This window comes from Thermobia domestica, chromosome 15, assembly GCF_964235325.1.
Source record: "Thermobia domestica chromosome 15, izTheDome1.hap1.1, whole genome shotgun sequence".
Taxonomy (NCBI): Eukaryota; Metazoa; Arthropoda; class Insecta; order Zygentoma; family Lepismatidae; genus Thermobia; species Thermobia domestica.
The window spans coordinates 140,382,357-140,394,676 of record NC_137468.1 but is presented as its reverse complement, the minus strand read 5'-3'; the positions used below and the strand labels follow the sequence as shown (position 1 = coordinate 140,394,676).

Sequence of the window (12,320 nt, the reverse complement as noted above, 5' to 3'; positions counted from 1 at the left end):
GATGGCGCGCTACACTCGCGTCAGAGTAGAAATTTGTTCAATTCTGAGAAGTAGCGCGCGTACACTATTGTATTCACTGACTAACATGGCGGAGGTAAGAACAACGTTTGAAGAACTGCTCGTAGAACAAGTAAGAGAAAAAATTTGGAAAACCTTAAGTATCCGAAATACAAGGATTCAGTATTAAGGACAAAAACATGCCATCAAATTGCTGAAAATATTGGTATCGATGGTTAGTACTTTTATATTTGTGTAATTAATTAGTTGTATTACCGGGAACAATAGATAGTTCATATAATAACTGGTATGTACAAATTATCAATCCCTATATAAAATAAAAGCAGTGTAATTTGAAACATGCTTTAGTATGATTTATAAATATTTTTATTTGTTTTATAAAATTTATCCGGATCGAATTTTAATTCAAAGAAAAGGTTCCTGTATATTCTGTATTCTCGTCGAAGCTGGAAAATGGGGTGAACCCACCACATTTTCCTAACATACTTCTGACGGCGGCGTTTTGAAATATAATATATTCCAGCTAAAACGATAGCTCTCCTTCGGGAATCCATTATCACAAACTAAAGTCGCAAACTTTCTATTTTACGCATGCGCATTAGCTAGCGAGTAGTAATTTGGCGCAATACACGCACGGATGTATGAAAACTAAAATAATTTACGATGAATACGCTACATGTGATGCTTCCGTTCTAACGCGGGCATGAAAATCCGCCTTAAACGACAATGTATGATGTGAATTTTTAGCCAAGCTGCCCATGACTCTAATGAAGTTTCCTTTTTTCTTGATGCCGAGGCATATACGTTTTCCTCAGAGGCTAGTCTTTCACAGTGCAGTATTACTCAATTGTCCTACTGTACCAGAAGATAAGAAAACCACACTAGTTTGTAAATTAGCTCTGTAAGTCTAATAGTACAGCAATAACCTTCAAATCTCTACAAAACTTGCCAGCAGTATTTGTATTGATGTTTCATATGTTTCCTTCATATGGTATTCGTATCTTATCTTTCCTTTATGTTTACAGAATATGCACTAGTGCTGATGATTTAGAGTTCTCCTTGTGTAATAATAGTGCTTTAAGGCTAATTTAGAAGAGTCAATAAAAATCTCCGCTCTTCAGAGGTGAGTTGAAACCTAGTGCCTAGATCCAAACTATCTACATTTATACAAGCACAAAGCGATTTTTTATAAATTACAAAGTAAGCCGAAAGTTGTCCATGTACTTAACAAAATAAAATTCTAGTTCTGAGATTCAGTAAATTTTATTCTTGTAGTCTCTACCCAACCACCTCTGCTTGATGCTTAAGGAGATTCAAATCTCGTGATAAGTTGTCCTGTATAGAAAAATTTAACATGAAAATTGATTCTTTTCGCGTTCTGAGCTATAGCCTAGTTGTGGAGGAACGTAGTCAAAGAACGTGGATGTTTCGAGAAATTAATTTATATATTCTACTGGAAAGAATCCTTTTAGCTTTGACAAGGGATTAAGGATAAGAGTTCAGATTCATGCAATATTAGTTTCATACCAGACGGAACATTAGGGTACCGTAAACTGGGTGTACCTTGACCCTTTAAAGGCAACTTTGGCCCAAAGGAAGAGAAAGATTTAATTTATTTTTACATGGTTATTATGGTTTCTATCAGTATGAAAAGTTATGGATCGAAGTATTACAACATTGAGAACATATAAATATTGGCGCTAGAGATTTGTTTCCAGAACGTGGGAAGCAAAATGGTCGCAATTGTTAGCAAGTAAACATTTATCATATTTCAAGTTCCACGACTTTTGTTCATTGCGTTAAAGTGACATATTCTGAATGCACAAGTAAGTAAAATATAAAAACATGTTCATTAGCGAATATTAGTAAGCTAACACCTTAAATGTTTGTTCAATTACGCACGAACTATTAAGCGTATAATTGCGTGGGGTAACATTGGACTAATTTTTGGAGCAACATTGGCACATATTTTCTGTGTTAGTAATGGGCCAATATTAAAGATGAAATGGTCTACAAATGGTGCAATGTAATAAGGAAGATAAACACCCCACTAGCTTCTAAAAAAGGATATTACACAGTGCCTGAATTGCAAGAATTGTCTTCCTAAAAGTGAGCAGTATGGTACTGCTAAAGTACTCTACCGCAATGAAGAATATGGTGCTCTTATTTTCGGATGTTAAGTATTCATCCACTTAGAGAGATTTTCATTGAACGATATTTTCGTTTTCCTCTAAATTGAACAAAGTGATTTCACCCCCTATGTTTGTAATATCGGTATTTTAAGTTAAGTATTCAGAAATGTGTATCGTTCTTTTATAGATGTTTCGTATTCACCCAAGTAGAATACAAATATTTTTATCAGACGATATTTTTCATTCGATTGAAATTGAGTAAAAACATTGATAATTTCACCAATGTGTTTATAATACCCTATTATTCTCTTCTGTTTCTTAAATACAGTGTTACAATAATACTTTCGTGTATTAATGAGTCATGTTAACAAATAGGCTAAAGTTACCCCAATCATGAAAAATCTTGCACGGCATCAAAAAATTGAAACTATAATTATTATTTTTGGTCACACTGAGTGTTTACTGTTTTCAAAAGAAAGCCAAAGTATTGCATTTTAACAAGGAGAAATGTCATTAAGTTACGTCCCTAATCTTAGGAGGTGTTAGAATTAAAATTTTGAAAATTTAAAAAAAAAAATGAGCCAAAGTATACCCAGTTTACTGTATTAAGTATAGATAGTTTTCTTTTCGTGTATCTTCTAATTTGTTTTAGATGGAAATATCAACGTTCGTTGGAGAGAAAATAAATCTTGACACTCAGGCACTTGTCTTAGAAAACTCCCGTGGCCAGGCTCATAGAACAATAAAGCAACGACACTTAATAATGTAGTTTACCCGTATCATGTTTTACGTAGTTCGAATAGCTATGCATCAGCTAAATATGTTTTTTATTAGTTGCTTATAGAATAACATGTTACAGGCTAGAGAACAAAGAAAAAACTTCATATACTGCTTTCGTTGAGAACTTCTTGAGGTAGAGGCTGATGCATTTTCCAACATCGTGTGCATATGAAGATATAAACGGAAGGAGCAACGAAAGCATTCGGTGAGTTTCACTACTGCATTTAAGTCTTTAAAATGCTTACCGCTTTACCTTTTCATATTCTCATATGGATTAGAGTGTAAAGTTTCTACCTAGCTGGGATATATTATTTCGAAACGGAAAGATTTTTCCCTTTTTCCTTAATACACTTATTTTCTTTTGAACAAATCATTCGCCGTTGACGAAATTTTCTTGGGTAATTGGTGATGGAACGAAGTATTTTTAGAAGGCAATTTATAAAATCTGTGGATTCTACTATTTTGTAGCTACGGGGCCCAAAATAATAATAAAAAATTAATTAATTAATTAATAATAACAATACAATAATAATAACAAAGATATTTCTGTCGGGGAATCACATAAATTTTACTCAATTTAAACTAAACTATGCATCTTATTTAGAAGTTAGCTGAGCGCATTTTTAAGCCAATTAAAATTAATAAAATAAGGTATAAATTATTAAAATACTACAATTCTGATAGCAGAGACAGACAATTATGTAAAACTACTTGCTTTTCATTATAAAGTCAATAAATAGTCAATATAAAGTCAATAAATAAACTTTATTATTGGGCCAAACGTGCACACTGAGAAAAAACGTGGGTTACATGTTACATGTATAATGTAGTTTTTGAACTTAGCGTACAGCATACATATAACTGAAAAAGTATATTTTATACGTACTTTCTGTTTAAGTGTTCCGAATAAACGTACTTTCAGTACGAACGAAAGAACTATATATAGGTGGTCAGGATCTCACATACAGGGGTATGTATGTATGTAACATATGTATATGTATGCAATATACAGAAGACTGTTAGGTGTTACACATCCTGCAACGGCATGTTGTAACATGTAAGCGGGAAAAGTATGTAGCATATGGATAACGTATGGTCCGTACTGACTTCCGCAGTAAACATAAGGATTCCGTATATTTGTACAATATACTGGTGTCGGGATCTTTCTCAGTGCAGTCATACCTAGTTCTAATTACACTGATTTTTTTTCTTAAATGTTCCGATCAGTTTATGTACATGAAGTCTTGGAAAGTCATTAATAGTTCAAAGATCATGAAAGAAAAAGCTTGAAAGAGGTGATCAAGTTCGTGTATCGATTTCTGGAGGAAATTCTTTCAGTGCTTGACAACAGTTTAGAGAGAGAAAGAGAGAGAGAGAGACTCTTGACAGAATCCTTCGAACACTTAGGTTGATTACTTCCCTTTTCTTGTGTTTCTCTCGTCGACCAACCGTCCAACCGACGCTCGACTAATCAGTTCACTTTACGTTGCCTCTTCTCTCTCTCCTTCTCGTCTTTCTCTGTCTTACCGTCTCTTCTTTTTCTGTTTCCTCCAACTCTTCAAGCATCCTACCTTTCTCTTCAAGCACTGCATCTCAAACTTCCAATCTTTCCTCTGTTTTGTGCGAGGGATGAGGAAGGGTGATGTTCTTGGAAGGCCTCAAGCATCAATTAACAAAATGATGAAATTTTCTTTCTTCTTCTTTCTTAGAAAAAGCAACTAATCATAAAGAAAATGATGATAGAATTTATAAAATGTACATAGGCATTTACAATAAACTGGCATTAAGTTTTTAATTTTCTGTTTCTATCAATAGCACCGATGTCACATATAAACTGGATAACGCTAGGCAGTTTTGCGTAGCACTCACGAAGAAGTAATTCCTCTATATTTTGCGTAAATTATGAGTTCTCTAGTTCAAAATGATTAATTTTGTAATTCACAGGGATTAAATACTAATTCTTAAGTTCTGTAGGTCGAGTCTAAGTATATTAGCATTAGCAGCTAAAAACCTGGCGTACAACATACAGAGTGATGGAAGTTGCTGTTCTGACTCATCCTACACAATTGCAATTCCCCCTGGTCGGATATAGCCCTTCGTAAGTTCTATTGGCAAGGAATTTAGCTTTTCCTTTTCTTTGATTGGACTTGAATGTCCTCCTTTATCATCAATGTTACCTCATATGAGACTTCAACATACAGGTTAACTAGGAATCAAAATCAAATGGCTTCCCATTGGAATTCGAAACTAGACGAAAGGAACTCGAGGAACTTGAATGTGGTTTCTAGTTTTGAACATTGTCTTAAAGATAGTTAGGCTTTAGTTTATTCAAAATAGAAACATATTTTTGTTCTAAGTATAAAATGTATTTCTTTCATTGTTTCAGACCCACGGATCGTACGATGAAAGACGTTGAAGTGATTTCGACGCGTCTTCGGAAAGTGGATCAATTGGACAAGCTTCCGTATCAGCTCTTACAGCAACTAGCGTTCTGTGGTTACTACGAGGATCTTGAGAAAGGAGTTACACGTAAGTAAATCTCATTTTAAAGTTATCAAATATGAATAATGTAAAACAGTTTATTCAACTTGTGTTCTGTTTTTGATTGTCCTTCTCTTAAATCACTTTGTCAGTTTTCTGTGGATTGAATTTCATTTAAATTTGATTGCATATTTATATTTGATGATAATACATTTCATTAGTTCCGATAAAACCTTGTGTCTTGTAGCGGATAATATTTGGCACCCTTTCTTCTGCATCCTCTATATCTTACTTTTGCAGCAAATTAAATGTTCGTACTCTTCGAAGCAAAATGTCCCGATGTTAGAAGATGAATAGGTATTCTTTGTGAATATTAAATATACAAATGGACAGAAAGCGAGTTTATTCAGAATGCTTGCCAGTTTTATATGCCTGAGTAAGCTTGTTTATAGCACTTGTTAGAAATGGTATATTAGTATGGAAAAGTTTGGACAAGTGTTGAAACTGTCGTAGAAGTGGATCGACACGGTGGTTATATAGGAAAGATTGTCAGTGATGGATATTATTTTTTTTTTAATTTTATACTTCAATTTGTAGCATTTTTATTAATTTAATGTCTTACATAGATAATGTTGCTTAAGAGACGAGACTTGTCTCGTCTTGAAGAGAACGAGATGAGAGTATGTGAACTATCCAAATATCCATCTTTCAGAACCTCCAGTACTTGCACAATCATTTTTAGAGAGGCTGTTTGGGAGTACTTGATCACTCTGCATCTACCACTCTAAAAATTGGTGTGCAAGTACTGGATTATTCTTAAACATGGATATTTGCATAGTTCATATACAAGTTCCTCAGTGATGTCTTGACTCGACCACGATAGGTCCCATAGTAGTGGAGCTGTGAATTTTCAAAGTACACTTATTTCATGTTTTTGGCACCCTATAACTCCGAAACTATCCATTTTTGAGCACAGGCCTATATGAACTTTTTTTCTTATTTTGATGTGAGGAATCTGTTTCCAAAATATTATGACAAATTTTTATAACACCTTTTATACTGAAATTGGAGATTACAAGAGTTGCCATGCCTATTAGCAAGGATGTTATAAATAGAGGATCTGCCCATATGTATCGTCATTCTATTAAATCGATGAAGCCAAAAAAATAACCGAGCATCGGCACGTCTGATTGGCTACTCTCGTTTCCACCATCGTCTGATTGGCTACTTTCGTTTCCACCATCGTCTGATTGGCTACTTTCGTTTCCACCATCGTCTGATTGGCTACTTTCGTTTCCACCATCGTCTGATTGGCTACTCTCGTTTCCACCATCGTCTGATTGGCTACTCTCGTTTCCACCATCGTCTGATAGGCTACTTTCGTTTCCGCCATGATTGTTGGCTCAAAACATTGCTATCCTATTGGGCGGAGTGGGCAGAGTAGGGGTGGCGAAACTGTGATGTATGGCTTCAAGATTTTGTTGTAAGGGCAGATCCTCTATTTTATAAGATCCTTGTCTATTAGCTTATTTCCTAGAAAGAGAATTAACGAGAAGAATTAAGTAATTTTACTAAAAGTTCCCTATACCCCAGGTACCACATTTCGAGCTTTAATATTCAGTAGTTCGATATTCATAAAATTTTCTCCTTTGTCCATTTACGAAAGGAAAGTTTCAAGCTATTGAGATAGAAAAACTCTACCGGAAATGATTACGTATCATCACTTCATATACTAGTAAATCACTCCGATCCACAAATTACAGTTTTCAGACATCTGAAAATTATGCTTCAAAAATGAATCTCCGACATCCACTTTGCTCCTGGAATTTCAGCTTCAACAAATCACTGGAACAAATATTTGCTCTGCATTTCACGTCTCCAGTTTTAGCGACTATAATAATTTCAACGGCATTTTCCTACACATCACTTTAAGAAACCAATTCGTATGTCTAATAAGAAAAATACAGTCTTACATTGATGAAAATTAATGAACATCATTAAATAAAAGAAAAAACTTTGTAAATAAATTGTTGGTACTTGAAACAAGTGGAACGGTAGGTATAAAAGTAAAGGAAAATAATTTAACAATTTTTCATATTTATTTTGAGTAAAGTGCGTTTTTGACATTATTAGCATATATTCACATAAATTACATACAAGCTAAAAACTAAGTTCACTTTAATATAATTTTATACTTCTAATGTTGCAAGTTCTTTAGTTACAAAATAGATATTTTCGTGCTAGAGCTTTTACAACCAGACTTTATGAACGAGTTCATGCTCTTTCATGTAAAAATTAATTTGGCTTGAACGAAACTGTTTCAGTGTCCTACTTTTCGGACACGCCTCATACATGTTTCTGGTGGTTCATATAGTTAGCATATTTTCTCATACCCAGGTATGATTAGCGTTACTTGCTTATCACTGAAAGAAATATTCGAAGCAAATTAATAGAAGCTTCACACTTCGTCAGAACAAAGTACAAGTTGATTCAGCATTATAACCAACATTTTAAAAGTCAGATTCTAGACATTTGACGATTCGTGATGCCGAGAAGTGATATTCGCTAGTCTGTAAAAACATCGACGATATTATATAAGTAAAATCAATCTACATATCGTCATATATATGAACAAAATCAATCTCCTATGTTTTGTGTGTGTGTGTGTGTGTGTGTGTGTGAATAACTATGAAAAAAATGGACAACGGTGTGTATTTGCAGTTTGGAAACTGATTCTACTTTTTTCTCTTCAAGCTACCGCAGATTATTCAAATCGCCCCTTATTCCCAAGGTTTTCAGAAAGGAATTTGTACGTTTAATGGAGTGTTTTTTTGTTTTCTTTTTATTTTACAGTTGGCGTGTGTTATTATAAAGATTGTAAAGTCAGAAGAAGTTCCCAGATGAACGGAAATACCCACATAAGTAAATTTTCAAAATTTCGTTTGAGTGTTGTACCCAATGACAGATTCCAGCCTATTGACCTAATGTAGTTAATGGACCACTAAACTAATAGAATAGAGGCAAGATGCTCAGTTATTTTCCTTGTAGTTCACGAAATATAGGGTAAAGTGAAAACTAAGGCATTTGAGCAGTGGAAAGACAAAGTATGGAAAATACTACGTATACAAGAACTGAGTCATTATGCTTCATTACACAGTGATAAATCATTATTCATTGTCAAATGCCAGTTAATATTTTCCAGTATAAGACTCTGTAACTTCATTTATTGCTACGATGACAGTGATTTGTTTCAGTAGAATTTAGTATTTATTTTTCATTCACCAGCACATAAGCTTTCTTGAAATAATATTAAAGGTCAGTCTCACTCTGCTTTGAATAATAGTTATATAGTAACAACTCGAATACATAAGGGGCCGCGGTGGCTCAGTGGTACAGCGCTCACCTCTGGTGCTTGGGGTTCCGGGTTCGATCCCAGCCCCCGCCAAGTGAACTTTGTGGTGGACAAACACCGTGTGCGTGGGTTTTGTCGGAGTTCTCCCGTTTCCTCCCACTTTCTTCATTCCACCATTTCATTCATTACTCATCATCACTGTCTCCTTTAGCCTAACCGGCATAAACGTGGGACTTAAAACTCAAAAATTTCATTTTATTTCATTTCGAATACATAAATGTGTTCAAACAGGAACAGCCCTCGCAGCTAGTCTAATGGCTAGCACTGACACGAGTCTCATGTTCAATTCTTGGCGGAGGAGCCTTAAAATTTGAACTCCCATAATAGTCTGGATTCCACTTAAAACTGCAGATCCACGTCTCATACAGCCTCAGTGTTGAAAAGGAACGCTAAACTTCAAGAAACAAACAAAACGGATAGGTGCACGACACAGTTGTATTTGAAAATACGAAACTCCTACGTTAAAATATTTTCCTCAACTTGTAAGTTAACTTATATTTTTAACGTTAATTTATGAAATTTGACGTTACACAATAATATACAAGATATTTTGTTTTTAATCAACAAAATTGTAAGTTTACACACCGCTTCATGTTAGTAATACAAAAATAGCATTTAACATTTTTTTACACTGTTCTCTTTTTCTTAAACTATGCACTGTAACAAGTAATAAATAAACAAAAATATTGTATCATTGGAATTTATGATTGCCAGTACCATCTCAAAACTTGCATCACCTAGCGCTTTGTCAGCCATATATTTTGATGCATAAATGATACACAAACGTTGAAAACAGAAAATAAAATGTTCGGCACTAGTGGAAATATGACATTTGTTTTTGTTTCACGCATAAGAAAATACATTTTTTAAGGGAAAAGAATTGGTTCAAATATAAGTAGTTTGCCTATTGAACACATTATTTAATGTATGTTGCAAGGATCTATACATCCTCACATACTATAAGCCACACGTTTTTGCTTAAACAAATAGTGACAGACATCATAAGGAAACCTATTTTCAGAAAGAAACGAAGAGGACTCGGAAATCCCCGAAGAAAGCCGACAATCCCTCCGCAGGTCCTATCTCCAAGAGGATGGCTATAAACGATGACAACGGGACTAAGAAGACAAGGGGACGACGAGGACTAGAACAACGGGACAACGATGTCATTGCTGATCGCTCATTTTCAGCGTCTTCTCCCGAGGCTGTCAAAGTCTACGGAGGCTTATCCTTCAATAACTACTCCCGAGGATGCCAAGGGGTACGGAGCGTAAACTTTAATACCTACACCCGAGGCCGCTTTGGGCTGCGGAGGTAAACCTGTTCCGTCTGAGGCCACTGTGGGCTAAGACAAAGTCCTACCTACTCAAGGCAGCATCGTATATCAAAAGGAATTATTCCTATTTTCACACTGAGAGTATTTTAAATTATTTAAAGACTTAGAGAAAGCCTTTTAGAAACTTTGTACAAAAATTTATAAATATTTTTATAGCAAAAGGGTGAGGGTTAAACTCCCGTGTACATTACTTTGACCCTACCTATAGAATATTGCAATATAATTGAAATATTAAGTAACGAATTTAGTTACTAGATATGCACATTATTTGAATGTGAAATGTTAATTTTGCTTTACAGTTTTAATTAGGTAAAATTATTTACACCGCAGCTTAGCAAGCAGACAGCCACGCTATTTTTTCTTTTCAATTTACATGAAAAGTTTTACAGTACACATAGTGAAGAAGAAATTGATACATACATTCTCTCTGTTTAGAGTAATACTCGTGGAATCTCAGGGATTCAGAAACTGTGCTATGTTTTCTATTTCCAGAAATATTCAAGAAAATGTTATAAATATTTGGAAATGGTTCCTCTGAATAAATATCACATTTTAAGTTAAACAGCTGGATGGTTTGAACTCCAAGAACCAAGTTCCTATGCAAACCCCTGGTGTATACAGTGCTTCAAAGCAACAGTAATAATTAAGTGACTAGTGAAGCTTTCCTTCAAGTGTACGTAAAACATCACACGGAATCCAGATGTAGTATCAACTTACATATATGGAGATTTGCTTTAATATTTTACAAGAATGTGAACGCAACATGGTAGAATATTTTTCTTACTGCTGCGAGTTAATGCATGATAGAATTTGTAAATTGTGTAAAAGAATTACACTTTACCTCTTGCATATAGAAAAATCTTGTATCATTAATGTTAAATATTGTATGACACTAGTTCTGTCTCTGTTTTTCACTTTGAAGTTTGAATGTGAAACTAAATAGAAAAATTGTACTTTTTAAGTGTTTGATTACCTACAAAAAAACGAAAGTATTAAAACAATAATGGTGGCTGTTTGTTATCACTTACGAAAAATTTCAAATAATGGCAACAATTTGATGCAATTGGTTCCTTTGTAGCCAACTGACTAATGTAATTCATTCTGTGCATGTGGATCAGAGCTCAGTTCCTGTAGAAGTACTTGACTCGGATGCAAATGTGAGCAGTAGGTCCTGTCAAATATACTACTTTAAGCAATAAGTTTCATTTCGTACTGTCTCTGTTATGAAACAGAATTTTAAATTTCAATTCATCTATCAATTTGGTGTAATTTTTACTAAAGATAATTCAAGGCTAAATGTAAGTGAGGATAAATTGACGATAATATTATTTTCATATATAGTGGTGTCCTACACAGTGAAAGCAAACGAAGGAGTTTCCTCGTTTCTTTAAAATGGAAAAGTTCATCCCTTTACCCTTAATAGATTTAAATCTCAAGTAATAGAATCCGTTTGGAAACTAAAAATAAAGGTAACAAAGGAAGGAAAATAAGCATACGCTATCCCATGCGAAAATCAAGTAAATTGTAGAAAAGTTATTACACAAGTTTCTCCAACACAGGCTGGATTAATCTCCTTCCATTGGCTAATTTTATTTCCAAGTAAAAAGGATACTTTTGTACGTTAACAAGAATTTAAAGAATAATTAAAAAATGGATCAAAATATTGCGATCTTCGCCAATAATTAGTTTTTGGATCAGAGGCCATAACATTTTTGAACGGTCCCTAAATCGAGTTATTGTATTTTGTACGGAATAGGCACATTATACTAAGTTAAGTGATAGTTTGGGTTTGGCTACCTGTATGTAGTTCTCCAGATAAAAGACGTACAAGAAAATCTTTGAAATATATTGGATCTTTTGATCCCATATATATATATATATATATATATATATATATATATATATATAATATAATATAATATAATATAATATAATATAATATAATATAATATTGTACGAACGTTATCTTGGAAAAGTGGAGGATTGACATAACCCTCAATGTATCTAATTTGTTTTCACAGTTTAAAGTTTAAGCAATAGATCCATTCAAGAAACTTCAGTAAAAGTACAAAGTTTAATTAAAATAGATACTTTTTTTAAATGAACGTTTCACTTAAACACTTCCTTAAAGTTGGCATAAATTAATCGCATTCCTCATGAC

At 33.9% G+C, this 12,320-nt stretch overlaps 1 protein-coding gene across 2 annotated transcripts in view; it reads left to right on the top strand.

Moving 5' to 3' along the window:
• The window catches only part of Epac (Exchange protein directly activated by cAMP), a 1,466,091-nt gene that overhangs the window by 344,799 nt on the left and 1,108,972 nt on the right, over nucleotides 1-12,320 (top strand). For both annotated transcript variants that reach the window (XM_081740195.1, XM_081740196.1), the window contains exon 2: nucleotides 5,317-5,459. In XM_081740195.1, the coding sequence (XP_081596321.1) occupies nucleotides 5,317-5,459 (143 nt within the window). The remainder of the gene's footprint in view (nucleotides 1-5,316; nucleotides 5,460-12,320) is intronic.